This window comes from Pocillopora damicornis, chromosome 14 (assembly GCF_964200805.1).
Source record: "Pocillopora damicornis chromosome 14, jaPocDami1.2, whole genome shotgun sequence".
NCBI lineage: Eukaryota > Metazoa > Cnidaria > Anthozoa > Scleractinia > Pocilloporidae > Pocillopora > Pocillopora damicornis.
Window position 1 is genome coordinate 8,352,325 of NC_142683.1, and position 23,248 is coordinate 8,375,572.

A 23,248-nucleotide genomic window follows, 5' to 3' on the forward strand; every position below is an offset into this window, starting at 1 on the left:
GTTTAAACGTTTAGGGCACTCAGTTCTTAGAGTTGTAGCCAGTGAGAAGACTGAAGGAGGCACTGTGGCAAGAACAGCCAAACAGCAAGAAACAAGGTAGAGAAGAGTAGAGATGCAAGGCCCCTTAATTACTTTCTTTGTAACTGGCCATGCAATGCTAATTTGAAAAAGAAGAAAAGGGGAGAAAGCATCCCATAATGAAACCAGTATATCTGCACTGGAAGGAAAAAATTATGCATTACCTGATCCTATGTTAGGGAATTTTGAAAACTTGTTATCTCGGAACACAGCTTTGGGCAGTGTTAAATGAAAGACACTAATTTGAAATTTAATTTGCAAGATCAGCCGAATGCTATCACAGAACTTGATGAAGATTAATGCAGAATTAGTCACTGGACTCTCAAATCAACTCCTTATAAACCCTTATAAAACCAAACTTGATATTTTTGGTAGTAGAGTTATGATCTCAAAGACAATGAAAGATTATTCCCTACCATTATGATTCTTGCAACAGCAAAGGACGAGTTCTTCTACACTTAAGTCTGACATATACATGTAATAATTACGTTGATTCTAATGTGTCCACTTGCATGGTGCAGTTAGGACTTATAAGAGGACTGATGATTCAAGTAAACATGCCTTTAACAGGGGAACTCTGACTGGTCTTAAGCAATCTATTCTATGGTAACAGCTCTACTCTCTTGAGCAATACTACTGAGTCCAACTTAAACAGGATTTAAGCCATTCAGAATTTTTGTGTCACATCATAAGCAACACAAGAAAACATGATCATGTTTTCCCCCATGGTTAAAGATCTAAGGTGGATACCAGTGAGGAAGCATTTATACTATTTGATGTATGACTGGAAGTGCACTAGAGACCTTGATCTCTAAATATATCCAAAGAGCTGACATCACATGTATCACAATGATACATATCATAATATTGCAGGGCAAATTAAATTTTGTTATAGAGGTGTTCAACTTTGGAATTCATGAGACCCATAAGTAAGTAAGAACAAACATTGAAAGACACCCAACCTTGCTCATAGATACAATAGATTTCAACCCTCTTAGGGAAATTTAATTTCTTATTTCACATTAATTTTTACATTCATTGGTATGTAATTATGTGTGTTCTCATCATAAAAAGTTCCTTTATCCTGAACAGCCCTTTGGAATGATTTAAATATGTCTATACAATATAAATATTGATATAATTATGCAAATCAAGCATCATTTATTGCAATTGCAGTTCACATGTGGTATCCTTACACAAGTATTGTCCAAAGTGTGTAATATTTGGCAAACTGGTGTAGCTTTTTAAAATTTTTATTAAGTTAATGCTAGGCAAAGATATTTCAATTGCATACTTGATATTGAAGAATTCAGATAGATGGTCCCCTCCATGCTCACAAAAGACAGCTAAAAAGGCATTAAATTTAAAGCTTCCTTGAATTACAAAAAAATTAAAAACATCTAAAAAGTAACTAATTGAAACTGAAAGATACCCTGTGGGTTTAGATAAATGGTCAGTTCTGTTCAGTGTTTACCATAAAAACAATGGATTAGAATTCCTGCGAACTGCATGCAAACATACCTTCCCATAATTTAAAAACGTCAAACCCAATTCAATTAGCAGTGATGTTAAAAACTGTTGTTGTATTTGTACGTTGATACTATTTGGTCAGTTCAACTAATTGAGAACATAAAGTTCTAACTATTGGTTTGTACTGCATGATCTCTGTCATGAGTGTCGGCATTATTAATGGAATAGTGGTCTGCAGCTATGGCTGGTTTTCTAGTCTCCCCTGGAAAATCCACTGGTACCAGCACATCTTCATAAGGAGTGTTCCATGACTGCTGCTCACCACTTCCAAGGAGTAAATAAATAAACCAACCAAAAACAAAAACTCCAGCGGATATGTAAAATACTTTCTGCCACTGTGCTCTTGTTGGCTGAGAAACAAACCAGCAACAAAAGATTTAAGTAAAGTGACCTGGTCCTGCTACCATTGAGCTGCACTAGCTAGTAAAGAGGAAGGGGGAATATGGTAACTTTTTTATTTTTGGTGACAACTTCATCCCTACCCCACACCTTTATTCCTAGACAAGGTTCACGTCCTGACTTTGACAAGGATCAGTTTGTAAAATTTAGAGAGGAAACTCCCTCATAAACCAAAGTTGGTACTTAAAAGTTCTGCAAGTGCTCTAAGAACATGCAACAAACTTAATGTACCAGTTGAGTAATTTAAAGATTGTAGGCATCACAGCCTGAGAGACACTCTTTATGTAGCAGTGAGTATCATCCTAGGTATTTCACAATATTCAAGTAATCAAGTTATACCAGAACAGTCAATGATTTTTCAGGGGAGGGAGAGCAAGAGGTAGACCAAGAGCAAGAAGAACTGCCCTTTCCAACAAATACAACTAAAAATTACATGTAAGATGGCAGGAATTAAACTAAAGGCAAACCAAAAAATTATCTGCCCTGCTTGTGATTTTTATTATTATTATTATTGTTAGTTCACAGGTTTTATTCAATTTGTAATTAAGGATAGTGCCTGCACTCCTTTCCAATGCACACCAATCTCCCATCTGTTTTCTAACAATAAGCTTTACAGCAGAAGAAAGGACAACACTCAAACAAGAAGAGTTATAGTCTGACAGGGTCCCGTATTACAGCTCTACTACAATGATCAACCACTGAATTAGAAGTTGGAGTACCAAGGTTCTTGAATTAGGGAATTCCTCATTCTGTGGTGATTTATTTCAGGGACTAGGAAAAATTATTCTAACATAAGGTTTTAATGAGGGGAAAGGGGAGGGGGGGTGGGTGGGGTGGGGTGAAGAAAACCCCTTACAAACAAAACACAGGACTCCAGATTGAAAGTTCCTCTTTCAAGATTTGGCCAGGGGTATAATGGTTCTTGAAAACAACACTTTTAACTCTCACAGTGCCTCTTTCCACCAAAAGGGTAAAACTATTGGTACTGGCAAATTGAGGAAGGAAATATATGATAAAGGGGGTGTGAGACATGATAAAATAGAATAGAAACTGAGATAATCTACTTCAGAGATGTGGGCCACTTGCCTCATGTTCAAGACTAAACCTTGCAGAAGTGGGTTAAAGGGGGGAATCCACTATAATGTGTATTAACACAAGGAGGAATCACCTATTGATAGCTCCCAAGACTTGAAGGTAATTGTAACTGAAAAGACTTCCCAGTCCACACCACTAGATTGACAACATTGAATAAAAGTGCAAACAGCTACTATATATAATGTTTTTAAACCAAATGAAGGTAACCAAAAAATTTAGATGAAATAACATTACCTGATTATCTGTAAGATATCCTATGATATAGGGACCAACAATACCAGGAACTGTACCAAATGAGTTGGTTATCCCCACCAGAATACCAGCAAATCTGGGTGCAATATCCAAGTGATTGACAGAGTAAGAGGTTGAGTTGAAAGATTGTACTCCTAGTGCGAGTGTAAAGAGAACAACAGCAAGGCTGGTGTTATCACATCCTACGTAGCTTGTGGACACCAAAAGAAAAGCTGGAATCAGGAAACCTGCGGATGGTGACATGTCACATTTATTTAAGGTGGTTTAGAAGATTTATCGATATGTAACGTAATAAATTAGAAGAACATTTAGTGCAATTCAATCTGTTTTTATTTGATTTCAATTAGTTTTTGGTTATCAAAATATGCAAGAAGTAACATACAATATATTATTTTATTATAATTGCTCAAGACAGGTGATTATAGATATGCACTGGCTCTGATTGGTTGGAGACTGTGTCATATCTTGCTATAATCACCTCATGCAAGGTGATTATACCAGGAGCACCAAATTTCAAAATGGCTCTTGCTTTTTGTCAATGTTTCTGAGGAAGTGATAAATGTAATAAAGGAAAATTCAATTGCAAAAAGCACAAAGAATACCACTGAGTTTGGTGGAACACTTTTCAGTAGAAATATATGAAGGTTTTGTTGATTGAATTGAATGAACCTGTTAAAACTGCTTGCTAATCTTGATATAAGGAATCAGTGCATTCAGAAAAAATCATGTTCAATATTTTCTTTATACTTACATAATTTACAACAGAATTCAAAAGCATCTCTCCAATTATACCAAAAGAATTTTTATGCCTCAGGCTCATTTAACATTGTTGAATAATACCCACCACCTCATCTTGAGGATAATTAAACAATTATATTCAATTTCACCTTCGGCAAATAATTGTTAAACAATGCATAGTCATGAATAGAGCCAAAACTAACAGCCAATCTGAACTTACCAGCAGTACCAAATACTTTCCTAGCTTCTCCAGTTGTTAATATTTTTTTGTAACGTAGCCAATCTGCAAGTTGGCCACTACCAATAGTACCTATGAAACTCAGTATGTATGGGAGAGCAGACACAAAGCCATTCTGAAACAAAAATGTATCAACTATTTTCCACTAAACCAAAATATGGTGAAGGTTGAAGGTGTGTGGAGTAGGAATTTTTTAATCAATGGTAATCCTACATGCCAACAAAGGTACCTGATTGAGCCCTGATTTATCTGACTGCTGAAATATCCCTTAAGCTCCCACCTAACTGCTTACATGAGTGGAAGTTAACCATGCCAGAGGACTTGACTCTTGTACATGCATATAGTTCATCATATAATTTTTTAAAAAAGCAAAACACCCTTTCACCCCACACATCTGTAATTAGCAGGGATGTATCAGCACTGTGAATCAAACAATTGTCTGCATGTTTCACCTACAGATCTACAGTGGAGTGGTTGCAAGCATACTATATACTCTGACACTGGTGCTTCATTCTTTACTGCACCTAAATTACTTCAACATGCTCTCTTTCGGTGGCTCATTACTTTGATTTGAATATTACTTTTTTCAAGACTTATTGCTTGATGATTAGATGCTACCCCTTTTGATCCTTTCTTTCCTTAACAATGGAATCTAACAAATGACCATTTATTGCTCAAAAAGGTTTGGTCGTTTCTTTTTTTAAATAATAGATTACCAATACTTAAGTCTATTAGAAAAGCCCCTAATATCAGTTTCATTGCAACATGGCTCTGGAACCTACTCCTCAACTTTTTAGTAACTTTTTGAAGATATCATGATCATTGAATGATTTCAATTTAATTCTAAAGATAGGGGTTACTGACAAAACCTGTGTTTGAGTGCCATACAGGCTCCCAAAAGCTAAAATTAAGGGTGTTTTTTAAGACACTCATAATTTGATTTTGCTATGGCAACCATGAGCTCCTAGATTCAAGAAAATGGCATCTGTTGTTATGCAATGACTGGGAATTATATGGTGCTTTTTTTAAGCACCCAATTAAAAGTCATGGTCATTATCATTCATCAAATATGGAAATTGTTAAAACCTCTGCAATGTCTGTAATTGCAATAATTCTATAACCAGTGAAATGATTTCTGACTGAATTTTCTAAATGATAGAGATTAATGTGTACCTCTTGAATTGAAAAATTGAGAACCTCTTTAAGATAAGATGGTAAACCAGTGAGAAAAGTGTAGAAGCCCCAGTTGTCACAAACATTTGCTACAACAATGGCCCAGACAGCTGGTGATCTCCAAATCTTCAACCAGGGAGTTTTATAATTCTGAAAGAGAACAATGGAAGGAAGGGGTATGTGATAAAAACAATTTGGCTAAGGGTGCAGTTTTGGAGAGTTCCCTAGGTCATTATAAGCTGTCACTAAGTACATTCCTCCCTACATTATGTTGTGAAAAATAATCTCTCAGAGGCTAAATCTGAGTTATCCTAGATTTAGGTTCACTTTTTTTTCCTTGGTTTAATATTTTCCAAACCAATCCAGTTTTCATTTTCCTATTTCCCACAACAATTATCATATTCTGAAAAAAGGAAAATAACCATCAAACTTATAAGAAGAATTGAAAACCAAGAAAACTTTGAATTTAAAAAAAATAGGCATTTCAGTTAATTAAATTAATTAATTAATTGAAACAATTTCTGCAACTTCTGAATGCAAGCATGATTGATTTATCCTTAATTTTACTCGGCCACATGTAACTACTGAACACTTTTGGTACATAACATCGAACAAATTAAAATACACAAAAAGGTTTTTAACCCTACCCTTGCGTGAGCATCATCCCTAGACCCTATATTTAACTGTATGTACTCTTTTTCCTTGGCTGATATTCTGGGGTGGTCTTCAGGTCTGTCATGAGTTAACATTAGCCACATAATAGCCCACAAAATACCTATAGCACCTAAACATAAAACAAAAAAACTCTCATCAATGAATTTATTATCTAAGATTCCATAACATTCATTAAATGTGTTAGTACGCACAATTATAATTAAAACACTATGATGAGAACATTGAGAAGGAAGACACCTTATAACCGCCTCCCAATTCAACCTTTGACTCCCATGAGTGACCAAGACCAAATTTTTCCTTACAGTATTAATACACTATCAAGTAGACAAATGATGAGAATAAAAAATATAAATTAGAAGATTATATTGAGTTTATCCAACACCAAATTCTTCAAAGTAACATCATAAGAATGGTATAGCAGGCAATAAGTAGAATTATTTAATTGATCTTGGGAGTGAAAGGGTTGAAAGTAGACAGCTCATAACCTATGCATACAGTCAGCCTCACAGCCAAACATAGCCTGGCTGCTTGAAGTCCAATTTGGTGGCCCATAGAGCATGCAGTAGGCTGGCTGTTAATAGCTTGTTGCTGGTGACTCAAACAAGTCAAAGCTAACTTTTAAATACAAAATACTCACTCAGATGTAACTGTAAAACAGGTAAATAATGGATGATAGTGACTCTATCAATCCTTCTCGAAATTAGTGACAACAGAGAACATTGGCACTGTGGTCATACAATCACATTGCATGGAAAAGTAACTTTCCAGCCTCCTCCTTTCATCATGATGTCAACTCACCAAAAATATAAAATACTGCTGGCCATCCTCCCCAGAGATTTGATGCACACAATAACCCAGATATTGGCATTGCAAGTACTGTCCCCAGGCTAAGGCCTTGGATGAAATAATAAATATTGAAAAATATCTAATAAATGAATAAATTCAAACTAAACTTTAATTTCACAAGATGCCTACCATGTTTAAGTGGGATTCAGCCATTATTGTTTTACATGGAAAATAATAAATTTAATGCTGACTCTTCAAAGTATAGGTTGGAATGAATTAAAAAATAAAAAGAAAGAAAGTCAACGACACGGGATATGATGTGAGGTCATCCATTCCAGTAACAACTCCCCCCCCCCCCCCCCATCAGCACTTTACTACAGAGAGAAGCCCACAAAGGACATGACTCATTTCCACATCTGACTATGACAGCCCTCCAGAAAATTTTTATTGTGGTCTGCCATGGGCAACCAATATAAAAAGGGAGAGGTCATAGCATGCATTCTATTGAAAAATAATTGAAAAATCACAAACAAAAGAAACATTTGCTTAATATATCACTATGCAAAAATGCACTTGATTTTCTTTCCTTCTCGTTCTTTTATCATTGTGACTGTGGTATATGATATTGAAAGTTACAGTTAATTCAGAGGATAAATGATGTTTACACTGTAAAGTAAAAAGAGCTGGCACAAAAAATTCAAAATTCAAATTAACCCTTTAACCCTTAATTCTAATTTTCCTCTATTATGTCACCCCTGAATTACACATTAACTTCATAAAATTGAAGGAAATGATGACCCACTAAATAAGCTCTGATTGTTAAACAAATTCTCCTTGTCAGCACCTTAGTAAATGTATAAAGAACTGTATGGAGAATATGCATACCGATGTTAAGGTGTAAAGGGTTAAAAAAACAGTTTGAATTTGTTTTGTTGGAAACCATCCAACAAAAATTGTGTTGTATTAAATGAATTTTGTTTTGCAATTAAGTAAAGAGCAGAAAAGTTGTAACAGGTCTGTTTCATGATTATTATGTGTTTCATTAAATTGTACAAAAATTCTTTACAAACAAAGGAGAGAGACTTTAGTTTGGTTGTAACAGGGACTTCAATAGGACAAAACTCTACTTCATAGTTAAAATTTTCCTGACTTCCCTCAAGGAGGTTTTATATTTAAAGCAGTGATTACCTGCATAAGAAATAGTTACTAATTTACTCCTCTCTAAAGGTGGAGCCCAATAACCCCACATTGCTTGCGTAGCTGGAAATGTCACACCCTACAAGAAAAATCAAAATGTCAAATCCTGCAAAATATTTTTAACACAATTAACTTAATATTTACCGCTATATTTTTTATAACTACTCTTTTACTTAATAGATAAATAGGGGCAGTGTATAAAAGTATTTGAAACCAAAAACCCTCTGTGAGAGAACACAGTGCAGTCAGATAGCTTCATCAGCGAGTTTTTCACTCAGTTTCATGAAGCAAACATCTGCTTCACTCAGTTTCATGAAGCAAACATTTGCTGTTTCAACAGACTTTTTTTATCAATATCAGCCCAAACTGTTTAAAAGATTCCAAGGACTGATTCTGTTGATGAAGCCCCATTAAGGAGGATCTGAGTATCCCATATCCTTTAAGTTTTTTTTTAATCTAAATATCCTATATCCTGTTGATTCCTTTGGTTTGTATCTTTATAATTCCTGTTTGACATCCCAGAATCTCTAATTTAAATACCCCATAACCTGTTTATTGTTTTCTCAAGAATCCTGCCTCCCCATAATTTATTATCCAAATATTGCATGTCTCAATAATCCCATTAAATAGGGCCTTGTGGACCTATAGACTGTTGTGAGAAACTTAATCCCCTCTCTGAGTTGTTGTGCCAATTTTTATTTCAAATTGTACACCTACACTTTAAAGAAGCAGAACTCAGTTGAGTAGTGAAAAAAATCATAGTTAATAACAAAGATGCAATTCATTTAGGCTGATAGAGAGACCAATGTATTTCACTACCTGTCCAAGACCTTCCACCACTCTCACCAACATTAAAATTGCAACACTGTGATAAGCAGCAGCTGGAGTAAACAGTGCTGCCACTGATGTCAAAAGGACTCCACAGCCAAACACAACCTTTCCACCATAACGGGATGCTAACCAACCACCTGGAAGTTGTGTGACTATGTAACCATAAAAGAATGCACCCAGGATAAGCCCTGTGAAGGAAAAAAAGGTAAGCCATAGCTGTGAATTAAAAATTTCAGATTGGTATATTCAGCTTACTTTTATATATGATTTTCCCATTATATTTTACGTGAACATCCACAGTAAATATTCAACAATTATTATGAAAGAGGAGGTGGCTAGTGGTGGATATTTACTGTGCCAGTACAAAGCAGCAAGGTTACTAATATCCAATGCTAGTCACCAACAATCTGGTAAAATAAGTTGTTAATTGTACTATACTAAAACAGTGAGATAATATAGCACAAAAATATGATTTGAACTCATTCATCTCAGCAACAATTACAATCTTTTCAGGTGAAACCCAGTGCATGCTGCTTGAAGATGAATAGCAGAGGGTTTTCAGGGATTGAGTAGCCAATCAGAATGCATCTTGAATGCTTTTCACTGTTTTATACACATGTATTACTAAGAGTTATCCAATTTCAGAACAAGCTACAGTTGACGTCTCCACCAATGTCTAACCAAAGGGTGTCAATACCCATACTTGCACCACAGAATTTGCATACTTAATATTTGCAGCCATTACAATAGACAGTGCTCCAGGTTGGGGAACAAGTAAATGAACCAAGGATTTTATTCCTAGTAAAACTTTTGTTTGGAAGTAGACAAAGGTTTATACAGTCAGGTAGAAATGAAGACATACTTGAGAGAAATGACATCACATGATTGACCAAGTTGAAGGTCAAGATGCTGATAATGATAATGATGATAAGGGGTATTGACTTAGTAGAGTAAAGAAAAATATTAAAATCAAGACAATTACCTTGCATCTCTTGATCCCATTTAAATTCTCCTTCCTACAAGACACACTTTGATAATGAAATATCCCATGTATTTAAGGCAATATATTATCTTTTAATCAATCAGTTTTAATTTGTAATCCTTATCAATAAGTTATATCTCCACCAAACCTAAGGTTAGACTTAAGCAGTAGCAATAGAGCAATGGCTGGGAGAGTTCAAGAGAGTTATACAAACCTGACATACAGTACAGGGTTTGCTTAACAATAAAGAATTCTCCCAACCTCAGGAGTGTTCAAAAGTCATCTATGCTTTTATAAAATATTCAGAAAGCATAATGTCACTTTGTCATGTTTACCTAGTCTCATCTAAACACATTTAGCGAATGGGGGAGGGGGAATGGTGCAGGGTGAGAGCCCTTGCCTCCCCCCACTGTGGCCTTGTTCAATTCCTGGACCAGGTGTTACATAAGGGTTGCGTTTGTTGTTGGTCCTCGTCCTTATTGCGTGGGTTTTTCTCCAGTTACAGTTACGTTTCTAATAGCTACAGAACTCAATTGTAAATACTTCGCAAATTTTTATCATTCTCATTTTTGAAAGTACTCCTTAAGACTCCTCATATACTTCCCTCGTTTAATTTACATACGATGATTTAATACTATTTTTATTAGGATAGATCTTCTCCTTTCTAGGGATACCCTATCTCACAATAATTACTTGGTCGCTTAAGAGCCACTTTCAACGGTCACTGTTCGTCAATAAAATGAATCCTTGCAAGTACTTCTTTGATCATATATTACCGTCTGTTCAAAACAAGTCAAAGGTATGAGGACTTAAAAGCTTACACAGTACCTTAACTCGAGTCACGTTTGCGGTATTTCTCTGACATTCGGGGTTGTTTGCGGTAGCTTTTGCATCCGCATAAGTTGAATTAACCATCGCAACCAGTGCCACACTCAAATTAACCCTCAGAAGATACACAACACAAAATCCTGAGCAAGACATCCCGGCCAGCACATACCGGCAAGATAGATAACATCTTTCAGAATCACGGCGAGGAGACCTGTGGCAGCAGTTATCCATAGGGGAAATGGTAGGAGGTGAGTCGTCCGCCATTAGAAAACGAAAGAATGTAAAATACCTGTAATAGAAACTGCAACAGTCGAAAAATAAATTTGCTACCTGATGGTCTAAAGGTTTCGGTTACACAAATGTAAACAGCCGTGCGTGACAGCGAGGGGAGGTATGGCCAGAGTGTGGTAACGTTAGGTGCATGGATTGACTTAATATGAATTGAATTTTTACAATGGCACATGCATGATACTGCTCTTCCCTCTTCTCTCCTCTTTCTCATTTCAGTAATGTTTTTTTCTCCATATTTATTTGATAAAGGACGAATTATTGTTTGTTATCTGAGGGGGGAGGGGTAGGGTCCGCAGGATTCTGGCTGTGTCACGATAAAAAATACCTGATCCCATCCCCAGCAAGGCCAGTGGCTATGCACCACGCTAACGCGTTTTAATTACCAAATTACTTAAGCATATTACCGCTTAGGTATCTGTGCACGTGTTATTAGCAATCAAGCAAGTAATTAGCTTCTAAGAAAATTTCAGTTTCCCTCCCACTCACACCAAAGACAGTTTTGATTGTCTCTTAATCTGATTACTGGATCGTTCGTTTAATGTATTCCGCCGTCAAATATCTTTTATGTAATAGTCTAGTGTGTTATTTACGTTGGATGTATTCATTTAATAAACTGTCTAGTTCCAAAACAAGCCTCTGTCTGTTGTTGTGTTTAGTTTCGCTCAGAAAATACCGTGCACTCGCTCGCCAAAATTAGGCCTGTAATGCAAGCTGTATGACCCCATCGTCACACGATCATCACTCTATCACATATTACCCCGGGTTCAAACCATTTACTGTATCCACATCATGCCATCATGGCAGTTACTTAGCAGTCAATTTTCCATGGTCCCCTCAAATTGCCACAGTCTGCTTGCGAAGACTGATCTTCTCTCTGTACCCGAAAAGGAAATGTAACAGCGACTCTCAGTGAGAACCTAAACTTAACGCAAACGAACAGTGACTGAAACGAGTTTTGATTGGTTTAGCCGCCTAATCTGAGTACATCTAGATCCTGATTTCAACACTCACGAAACGCACTCTGGTGTGTGTCGATGTGTGAACTTCACCTTGACGCCAGTATCCCGATGTTCTCCAAAAATGGTCTGCTCGGATGTTTTAATGAAGTTAGACTCCTTTAAGAAGTAGTGTCTCAATATACTGAGTTCTTTTGTAAAATAATGTAATTTTAGCTGTGTACAACGCAAGAATTTTATGACTTCATAAAGGACCCAGAGGCAATTGTAAATGTCCGAGGAGCCAGAGAAAAACTACAAAGAACGATAGTAATATAATAATAATAATAATAATAATAATAATAATAATATTATTATTATTATTGTTGTTATAATAACTTTATTTAAGGAGGGTAACACATAACAGTAATTCAACTGATGAACTAGTGGCCCTTGAGGATTGTCCTAAGGGTCGGCTATTTACACGAGGTCTAACTCAGACAGTAGTTTTACGCAAGCAGTGGGCCTCAGGGATCCTCTATAAGGGGGTTGATTTAATTAAATAAATGTCCTTCCACTGCAAGCTTTCCGCTCTATTGACACTGTTCACAATAATAAATTCAGATAAAAGGTTCTGCTAAATTTAATATGGCATAGAGCGCGATTTCCTTAACCAACGGCTAAACTTTGTTTAAATAACCGGCCGTAAAAGTTTAGTGAAGTGAAGCAAATTATTCAGTTATGCGAGAGTTGAAAATATCTCAACGCTTAAGAATTGACAAAAAAAACACAGTCAGAAACAAAATACTACGTTATCGGGTCGAAAGTTCTATTTCCTCTCTAGGCTTAACAAGGCTCAAGGAAGTTCAAACTTTAGGATACTGAGGACGAGTGCCCAGGTGAGAGTGGACTAGGCATTATGCTGTGATTAAGGCAGTTAATAGTAGATATGTAGTGTAACAGAGTCATAGTATTGCTTACGAAAGCATACATGGACAGGCCAACAAATTTGACCTCGGTTCAAACAGAGGTTTTCTCAGCTAATTTAGTTACCCTTGCCCGCGAGCTTATGGTACAGCGCTGCGCGCAGAGCACCGCATACGAGCTTCACAAGCCCGCCACGTAAACAGAGGACTTTTTGGCAGTCACCCTTTTACCCACCCGCCGACTTCAAAATGAGTTTTTTAAGACAATTTTCCCCAACTGTGCGCCTAAGTTATATTGGTCTAATATCAACACAAGTGTTCACATGTTTCACACCTTTATTCAGTGTAAAAGTCTCAATTTATTTGTGGGCGATATAAACTCTTTTATCACATAAACTGCGGTGTTATACAGGGATTTCTGGTATTGAGAAAAGCCGTAACAACACATGTGAAAAAATATCGTATTCTTTCACGTGTGTTGATATAGCCAATCAGGCGCTGACACGTCACTCGCCTTTGGAGCCACTCGGTCAGGTTGATGAATGAACGGCAAACCCTTAACGATTCTCAATACAAGCTGTTTGTCGGAGCTTCCTCGAATTATGGCGGCTAAAACACTAAAAAATCCGTATCGCTGACAGACAGTGAGGTTCAAACTTTCCTAGAAGGGGAAGAAAACCAATATGCTGAGAGAAAAACCGACAGTTACGTATTCGGTGGCTTTGGTGTTAGCATTTCCCTCGGCTGAGAATGAAAATCGACAACTGCCAAATGTTGCTTAGAATGATTAGGGAATTTTAAGAGTCTAACGACTGGTTTGGATGCGTCCTTGTCATTCTTTTCTGCGTCACGAAAGAGTTCTCGGAATCGGTCGACTAGTCTTTCTGTTTCGTCAATGTATACCTCTTGGCATTGGCGGAGGTACAGGTGAAATAATCAGTAACATTAATTGGTCGCTTAGGTCTCCACGTTATGATGTGGGCACGTGCGCAAGGTACACTATGAGCATCGCTTTCATAGCGCTTAAGTAGGGTGTTAGTTCACTACAACAGTTTTCTTGAAGACGCACCAAGGCCGTATTAGTTTTATCCACTTAAAGTTCGTTTGTTCCAATTTTTTTCGTAAAGCGAATGCTAACAATATTTTTAGTGGGCAATACAAACTGTTTTATTTGATAAAGGAATCGTTACACTTTGCTCAAACTTTCTTTCAACTAACATAATCAAAGTCACCAATCATGGTTACATTCTTTACTCGCATTAATTTTCCAAGCAGAGCTAAATGGTCAGGACTGGGCTCTTGATACTTCCTCGATCATTATTCGGGATACAGAATTCCACCCGGTTTCAGCGTCACCCAGAGTAAATCCACTCGGACATTTCCCTACCCATAACTCCACCGTTATCCTGCCCTGTAGAATGTTTTCACAGTATCCTTCAAATGATCGATGATGGAGCAGGTTGGGATTACCAGATGGGCAACTGTTGTAAACAACAGCCTCGATTGTCATTGGCCCACCGCATTCATTGCCATTAAATTTGAAGAACCAGCGACTGCACATAGCTCTGCCAATGACTCGCATGTTTCCCTGGAATGAGACTTTGATGGCGGTATCTACTTGCAGCTTGTTAAAGAGGCAATCCTATAGAAACAGAAAGCAACAAACAGTGTTAGCTTAAACAAGAATCACTGAGATAGCGAAGTACTTGTTTTTGAGTGCCCCTTTCCAACCTGAACTTTCTCTAAAATATCATGCAAAGAAAGATCTTAATGTGCTCGCCGGCAGAAACTTTAAGGGTAGCATAAAGAATAACTCGCTCTAACCATTTGTAATAGATCGGTTTTATTGTCATTGAGACTTCCTCAACATTGCAGTTACAATTTTATTCTTTCGAATCCACTTATCAATATTTTTGTCATACCTTGATCTTACCGCTATTTCTGCTATCACTAGTCTACCACACGCACTGTTTCCAGTTACTTTGTGACACTACACTGATCGGACTTTCTCCTTTTTCTCCCTTGTCACCTTTTCTTCCTTGTAATCCTTTGATTCCCTGCTCTCCTGGTTTTCCAATGATCCCGCGCGAACCTCCATCTCCTTTATCTCCTTTGATTCCCGTCATTCCCGGAGCTCCGCTTTTCCCGGGTGATCCTTGCTTGCCTTTATCTCCCTTTTGACCCATCAATCCTTGTACCCCTTTGTCACCAGTCTGTCCCTTTTCTCCATCTCTTCCCTGTTGGCCTTGTAGCCCCGGAACGCCAGGCACTCCCGGCATGCCATTCGATCCAGGAATTCCCGGAAAACCATGGGAAGGGGTTAATTTCTTGGAGGAAGACGAGGAAATGACGCATTAGATATTGTCTTAATCTAAGCACAAATTACCTCTTTTATATCGAATATCAAAGGTTGATTTGTTTAGCTGTTTAAAGCTTTGCTGATAATTAGGACGCTCGGAAAAAAGCTTATTGTCTAAGTAGATTGTATCTCTGACGTCAGTTGGTCGTATTTTAGCTCTTCTTTTCACCTCAGAGAGGCCCAGATACAAAGAGCTCCAAATAAAAGTGTCGCACAATATTCAAAAGGAGAGACACGCAACGGAATCATTTTACTTCCTGTCTCCGCATGTATTAACGCGTCAACAAGATCAAACATTTTTGTTGTATTTCCCTCGATTTAAACATCCAGATGCTCTTCAACATTGGATAAGTCAGGTAGTCCCAAGTACCACATCAAGATAAGGCAAGAATAGTTGCTTCTTGTAGAAAACCTCCTTGTTTACTTTGGGCTTCTTCCTCACAGAGGAAAGCTAAATATTTGTTTGGTTTGTTAACTGATGAGATGTCAAGGAAGGCGGTTATTTGCTTTTTATGAAACAACATAAATTCAACAGCATTATCTTCGTCATCTGTCCATGAATTCTACCTTTGTACTGAAAGCTTTAAATCCAATAAAAATCTCCTTTAATACATATCACGAACCATTACAGATGGATGAATTGTAAATTACCAACTCAATTCCCCCCCTCTCTTCAGATTTTCGGATTTCTTATCATTTAATGGGACGCGTTCGAGCTTGGAGAAAAACAGCTAAACGGGGTTTTGAAAAGGAAACCTATCTGTTTTTGTCAGATAATCTCACTGCTTGTAATTCAGTTTGGTAGAAGTCAAGTCCAATAAATAAAGACAAGTTGTTTTTTATGTGTACCTTACAAAGATCCATTTCATTGTTCTCCTTTTGAGGGCTGACAGTCGTTTCCACCGAGTCACCCTTTTTGCAAAGAACCAAGAAAGCGGCGAGATACAAAGTTATCCTCATGCTAAGCTGATGAGCTTTGGTCAGAAATTTCCTCGCAGAATTTACACTCCTTGAGCAAAATACTGTAGGAATACTTGAGGTACATGAAATTCGTCTGACCACGTGAAAATATGCATGTGCATATATTTAAGGTCAAGTCTTTTAATAGGATTTTTCAGTAACATTTGATCCTCCTGGTCATTGCAGCTTAGCAAACATTTAATTACTCGACATCTATCCTGAAATTGTCAGTTCTGCAAATACGTGTCTCCTTTTATTTCGGCCACGATGTCGTTTCGGTGGATTAGACGGTGTGTCATAAGTTTCCCTTGAAGATTTCTCAGATGATATCTTTATTGCCTTTTGACCGTACATTTAAATAAGGTTTACTCTTCATTGTTAGAGAACGGTAAAATGTACTTAACTCAGTTTAATGTCTTTATTTAAAAAAAAAACACCACAACAGATGTTAGGCATGTGCATTGCATATGTAACAGAAGATCACATCTTGATTTGCCGCAACCGGATTTTGCAGGCAAAGTTCGGGTAGTGTAATCAAGGCAGTTAAAACAGCACAACCAGCACTACCAAGCTGAATCGATGGTGAAAAGAATGTGCGCGGCTAGTCCTGAGACCCCTAGTATATCCCGGGAACTGTCGACAAGGGAACTGATACCCTGTCTGTGAAAGATGAACTGGAAGCACAAAGGGCAATTAAAAACCCGTCCTCAAAGATTTTGAACCTAACTCTACTGTTCAAATTTGATATAGTAGCAGTTCAGAATCCCGAACGAGCACCCCTGACTTTCATCTGCGCGTTCATCCTCTTAATCTCTTGATTTTGTTCGATCTTGGTCTTTGAGTTCATAACTTATGGTTACTGTAAGCAGTTTTTAAAGACAAGTTTAAACCGTTATGTTAAAAAAGTTTTATCAACACAATCACTTTCAAAACCTTTAGACAAGGACAACTTTCAAAGCGTCCCTAGAGGATCTTCACCTTTGAAAATATGATTGTAGGCCCTGAGAAGTTGGTGATGATCTAATAACTGTTTGATTTCCACAAATGAAATGCCTCTTTGATGCAGGTTGATGTCCTTAGTATAGACCCTATATCGGTAGTATCAAGAAGCCACACCTCTTAGAATAAAAATTGAAGAAAACCAAATAAAATAAAATAAGAATAAGCAGTAAAATGCATTGAATCGAGTCTAAGGTCACCTCAAAGTCACCAAGTTTATTGATCAAATTTCTCAATGTCGTTTATTTTAATTCGATTTTTTCCTGTGGGACGGTGAGTGATCATTTTGAGACGTCAGGTGTTCTTTATTTTTGGCCCGTTTTTTCTCTTGCTTAGTTCTTTCGTGACAATCATCGATACACTTGTGAAACTTTTTAAAACAATCCTCTTGGCATTCTATATACGCGATGTCCTTTTCCTGTTTACATCTATTGCCGCAGGGAATCAGTACTTCCCCTTGACATGTCGCCGGACATGGGTCCATACGTGCATTGACAAGAGGTGTAAGTGTGAGACATAACAGTAGAGTCACTTGAAAAGTCATTGCAATGGAAGTTTTCATCTGAAAGAAAAATTTAACACAGACGAATATATAAGAAACATTTCAAAAACAATGCTTTCGACAAATTAAATGATGCAAACATTCTTTTGAATTACGGATGAAATTCAAGGAAGAAATGATCCTCACAGATGTACTGCAATTTAAGCGACTGCAGAAAAAAAAGCCTGAAAAACGAGACGAGATTTGAACCCGTGAAAGAGCCGACAAAAATAAGCCTGGCCTCCAACAAGTGGCTTAGTACAACCAGTATCAGAAAGGTAGAGGTTCCGATCCCATCGAACTTCCTTATAATTTTTTCAGGCTTATTTTCTGAAATTGCAGCTCTCCTACGAGAACTATTTCTTCACTTGAGAATGCTGTTGGTTAAAGAATAACAGAGATGGAGTAATCCAGTACTATATTCTGAGTAATTGGTGGGATTTCCCAGAGGGGAATTCCCTAATTAGCGCCTTTCTGGCATTTAGACATTACAAAGTAACGATAGAAATTGTTACAGTAGACGTGAATTTTCTTGACTAAGACTAACGCTTACCCTAAGCAACTTGATGACTTATCTAAGCGCCATTGCTGTAAAGCCTCAAAGAAGGTGAGAGGAATGAAGCTGCTCAGATCATTAACTCACTCTCGACAAACAGCTCAGTACGGTTGTGGCTTTAACTTTTTAGGAAACAGAATTTTCATCAACTTATACAAACGCTGTATTGTCCCTCTTGGATCGCTTAACTTCATTTTGATCTGACATGGCCTTACTCGGATTAGAAATAAAATTTAACTCCAATGAACGTCACCAAGACTTTGCATGTACAATTTACAATGCATGTCATTACAAAGGCGAATTTTTTTTTAATGTAAACGAAGGTGTATTAATGCTGTATGATGCTCTGAACCGTAACCTCCTGCAGGTGAATACAAATCTCCTCATAATCGCTTTCCTTCATACTTCAGCATCAATTACCAACATATCTTTCCATCTTAAGGCTATCCACAGAGTAAATTCTCTGAGAACTTTAACATCACCCACAGTTTCTAAGGGCCTGTTTACATGGAGATGGGGGGACCCCAGGTAGGTGAGATAACCCGCCTAGGTGAGGTAACCCGCCCGGCCTGTCCATATAAATTCTTATTTTATCTGATCACGTTTACATGATAGGTGGGGTGACCCGCCTAGGCGCGTTGTCTGGTCTGCCAGGTAGGGTAACCCTGTCAGCCGGGGTGATAATTTGCCATGTAAACGTCTCAAGGTGCGGTAACTCGCCTAGCCGGGGTCGCTTTCATGACAAAAAGCTCAAAAGCGAACACGTATGTTTTTAAACTTTGTACATTTCCTAGCTATCTCATAGCAGAAATCAACCTTGTTTACCGACATTTTAGAAGCTCACGCACAGTAAGAAGGATTAAAATCAAGTCAAGACCAAATCCTTATGCCACTCCTAAAATCCGACAGTTAATGAAAACTCGTGATACGTGGCACAAAAGAGCCATTAAACTAATGACCGCCTGTGTTGGAATGCATACAAATTTTTCAGACAAGAAGTTAAAAGTGAACTTCGACTTGCTGAAAAAGCGCATGTTCAATCTCAAATTATTGATGGCAAAGGGAATACTAATGGATTTGGAAAATCATCAATCGTTGTCTAAACTAAGATCTCACCAAAAATCTGTGGCAATCCGATCAGTCTGGCTAATAAATTTAATGAATATTTTACGAGCGTAGGAAGCCAAACGACGCAGAAAGCCTTCGATCTTGCTGTGGAATATGATTTTCACTCTGCCGCAACAACACTACCAGCAACACGGAAACATGATGACTGCCCTGATGATTTTCAGTTTCATGATGTCACAGAGCAGGATGTTGGAAAGGTTTTCAAGGGCTTATCTTTGAATAAAGTACCCGGCCATGATAAAATCACTGCTAGTGTCCTTAAGGACAGTTTGCCGACCATACTATCAGTTATTGCATTATTATGAATAATTCATTTAGTACCTCTACATTTCCGAAAGCATGGAAAATGGCCGAGGTTGTTCCTTTGTTAAAGTCAGGTTGTTTTGAAGATCCATGTAACAACCGGCCTATCTCATTATTGCCCATACTATCAGGTGTCTGAGAAGCTAGCCCGTCGTTAGTTCGTGGACTATATAACCACCAATAAGAAGTTGTCTGAGCACCAGAGCGGTAATCTTAAACTTAATTCTACAAAAACTGCTCTCCTACATGTAACGGATGATTTTCTTATGTCCATCGATAAGAGTAAAGTCTCTGCTCTTGTACTCTTGGATATGTCTAAGGCATTTAACAGTATCCGACACGATATTTTGCTTCAGAAACTACAACAAATAGGTATTACTTAATCTAGCCTGGGGTGGTTTCACAGTCACCTGCCTGGTCGTAGCCAAAGAGTACGAATTATGGACGCTGTTTCAGTCTCTCTCCCTCTAAAACATGGAGTTCCACAAGGTTCTATATTGGGACCTGTGCTATTTACCGTATACATAAATGATCTCCTCGCTGTTTCCGCCCACTGTAAGTCTGCATGTTACGTTGAGGACAGTAGACTATACCTTTCTTTTCGCTCAGTAGACAGAAGCTGTGCATTCCGCCGTTTGAATGAAGACCTAAGAGAAATCTGTAGACGGTGCTGCCAAAATTCTCTACTAATTGATCCGGAGAAAACCAGAGTCTTGCTTGTGGGAGTGCCGCAGTTACTGCGTAAATTGCCTCCAGTGTCACTCTCCCTTTTAGGAAAGGAAATAACACCAGTTCCCGTGGCGAAGGACCTTAGTACCTTCATCGATCAGTCCTTAACTTACAACGATCATGTTGCAAAAACTACCTCTAATCGTCTATTTAGATTAATGCAGGTTAGCAGGATGAAACACCTTCTGGACAGAAAGTCTCTGATATTGTTGATGAACGCTTTCGGTTTTAGTAAACTGTTCTATTGCTCAACTGTATGGGCTAACACTTTTCAAGGCAATGTAAAGAAACTCCAATTAGAACAGAATTTTGCTGCGCGTATCGTGTTAGGTCTTAGGAAATATGATCACATCTCAAAAGTCATAAGATCCCTTAACTGGCTTACTGTTAAGGATAGACTCCTTCTTAGCGATGCTGTAATTTTATTTAAATGTCCTATTGATTTAGTACCAAAATATCTGGCCAGTATCTTTGTACCTCTTTCTCATATTCACACTAGGACTACGCGATCATACAATCTTTTACACATCCCTCGTTGTCGTCTGTCATATGGACAACGTTCATTCACTTATCGTGGATGCAAACTTTGGAACTGTATTTCTAATGATTTGAAAGCTGCGGACAGTGTAAATAGCTTCAGGCGTCGTTTAGCGCAGAAGCTAGTAAGCGGTGAACATTTGTGTTGAATTATATTCTTAGGTCTTTTGTAATTGATTCTAGTCATAAAATGTATCATTTACAATCACAATCACAAAATGGGTCTAAACTTGAGTTGAGACATGATAAATGTTCAAATATATATGTAAAGCAGTCACTTGTGGAGCGTCTTTTTAATCACTGCATTTCAAGAAGCTGGTTCTGAATTACCTTTTTTATCTCTTCTATTTCAGGCCAAACAACTTAAAGAAAAGTACATGCCAATTGAATTCTCACCGTATGTACTTATTATTTTAATAAATAATTTCTGTTTTTGTGTACTAAAGACAACAGAGAAATGATATAAATACAGATATTTATTTGCTATCTAACTCCAATTTATTTTGACATTTTAGAGACCTTTCATCAGCTGAAAAAGAACCCCACATGATAGAATGGTATGATGTGTGTATTGGAATTGAACAGCATTGTATAGACATATATATAATTGATATGTTTCCTTAATGATGGTGATGCAAACCAATGTCAATTTATGTAAGCTGGAGATCAAAACTTTGGGCAAAATAATATATACTATTAACAATTTTATGTGGCTAACATTCAATGTTCGTGACTCCTGGTTTAGTAACAAGTAATTCAATAACTGTCATTATTAACATTTACGGCTATTATCATAAATATTTTAGTTTAAAATATTATGATAAATATCCAATTCAAGCAAACCATATTTCTCTGAATTTGCATCCATACTCTCACAAGCCCCTTCCCCTGAATAAGCAATCACCCCCTAGATTATAAACATTATACAGTACCCTTCTTGATACAGTTAGTGTGATAGGTTAAATATTTAAAGAATCAAGAGATTATTAAAAGTTTGTGGTTCTAACACAAACACTCAGGTTGACCAAGTCACATGGGTTACTCACCGAGCTTGGTTTGAAGAAGAATGACATCAGTCAAATGGTAGAAGAAGCACCAATTGCTTCAGGCGTCGTTTAGCGCAGAAGCTAGTAAGCGGTGAACATTTGTGTTGAATTATATTCTTAGGTCTTTTGTAATTGATTCTAGTCATAAAATGTATCATTTACCTGTTATTCCTTCTCCTTTTTAACTTATATGTATTTTAAAAACTGTAGTTAGACATTGTAACCGAAAATAAACGTTAATATGTATGTATGTATGCATGTATGCATGTATGTAATCACCAGAAACCGCAACGGACACATTCCGGAATATTCAGTGTTTTAAATCGACCATATTTTAAACTATTCCTTATAACATATTAGGTCAACGGTTCCTCGCGTAACTTCACACCGCGTAACACAACGCGTGGCGCTTTTATGAATAAATACATACGTGTCCGAGAATTAATCTTTCGTCTTTCTCGAGACGTGAGCTTGGGACGCCTCTGGTCAAACTCCCTCAATGCAAGCGCAACAACAGCCTCAAAAAACCTCACCTCAGCACCCCGAGGTTGTAAGATTGTATTTAAACGCGTTTTTTTTTCGACAACGGCTAGGCGGGTTACTTCACCTACCTGGGGTCCCCACCTCCTTGTTAACAGGCCCTAAATTGGAATCTAAATATTTTTTATATGCTGTGAACACACATAAAAGATAAAAAGCAGGGATTAGATTTTAAACTTACTCTCTTTAATGTAAAGGAATTTTTTCTCCCCCAAAAGTCGTCCTCCTTTGAACTTCAGTTCAGAAACATGAATTGAATTTTAAATTGTGATATCTCAACCGATGTGACTTTGTGAAATCTTTTAACCTGCTAGTTACCGACGGGAGAGCAACCCACCTCTAATTTAAGGCCTACAAAAACAGCAGGTACACAAGACAGCGCATAATACTGTTTCTCACCACCACTACCTCTCTGTAAGCGAGGGATTTTACGACGTTCCTTACAACGACAATTTAAGGCAAAATTCGAAGCCAATCGATTTGGTTTTGGAAACAGCAATGTCAATGCGTGACGACCTCTAATCTGTGTGTGGGACAGAAAAAAAGGTGACCTCGTGCGTAAACAGCCGCTTTAAATCGGAAGACAAAGAGGCTCG

The 23,248-nt window shown here is 37.5% G+C and overlaps 2 protein-coding genes and 1 long non-coding RNA gene across 8 annotated transcripts; all 3 read right to left on the reverse strand.

Annotated features, from left to right (window-relative positions):
• Positions 1 to 1,052: 1,052 nt before the first annotated feature.
• LOC113677339 (sialin) lies at positions 1,053 to 11,184 on the reverse strand. Its single transcript, XM_027194154.2, has 10 exons — positions 10,803 to 11,184; positions 9,975 to 10,008; positions 8,981 to 9,180; positions 8,153 to 8,240; positions 6,977 to 7,072; positions 6,151 to 6,287; positions 5,504 to 5,653; positions 4,313 to 4,445; positions 3,337 to 3,581; positions 1,053 to 1,958 (listed from the first exon to the last, which is right to left on the reverse strand). Exons 1-10 carry the CDS (start codon positions 11,064 to 11,066, stop codon positions 1,716 to 1,718), a joined length of 1,590 nt encoding a protein of 529 aa, XP_027049955.2. The 5' UTR covers positions 11,067 to 11,184; the 3' UTR covers positions 1,053 to 1,715.
• A 2,088-nt stretch (positions 11,185 to 13,272) lies between these two features.
• LOC113677347 (uncharacterized) lies at positions 13,273 to 16,416 on the reverse strand. Of its 5 annotated transcripts, none has more exons than XM_089193012.1 (3): positions 16,163 to 16,385; positions 14,888 to 15,281; positions 13,273 to 14,507 (listed from the first exon to the last, which is right to left on the reverse strand). In XM_089193012.1, exons 1-2 carry the CDS (start codon positions 16,271 to 16,273, stop codon positions 14,910 to 14,912), a joined length of 483 nt encoding a protein of 160 aa, XP_089049138.1. In that variant the 5' UTR covers positions 16,274 to 16,385; the 3' UTR covers positions 13,273 to 14,507; positions 14,888 to 14,909. The 5 variants fall into 5 exon arrangements, with proteins under 5 accessions (XP_089049138.1, XP_027049966.2, XP_089049136.1 ...); XM_027194165.2 differs by having other exon boundaries at positions 14,097 to 14,596; positions 14,877 to 15,281; positions 16,163 to 16,416; XM_089193010.1 differs by having other exon boundaries at positions 14,097 to 14,596; positions 16,163 to 16,383.
• Positions 16,417 to 17,456: 1,040 nt separating this feature from the next.
• LOC113677355 (uncharacterized) lies at positions 17,457 to 22,964 on the reverse strand. 2 transcript variants are annotated; one of them, XR_016182710.1, is made up of 3 exons: positions 22,834 to 22,956; positions 22,113 to 22,193; positions 17,694 to 17,834 (listed from the first exon to the last, which is right to left on the reverse strand). It is a non-coding gene; the product is annotated as an uncharacterized LOC113677355 (long non-coding RNA). The 2 variants fall into 2 exon arrangements; XR_003446784.2 differs by lacking the exon at positions 22,113 to 22,193 and having other exon boundaries at positions 17,457 to 17,834; positions 22,834 to 22,964.
• Between the last annotated feature and the right edge of the window lie 284 nt (positions 22,965 to 23,248).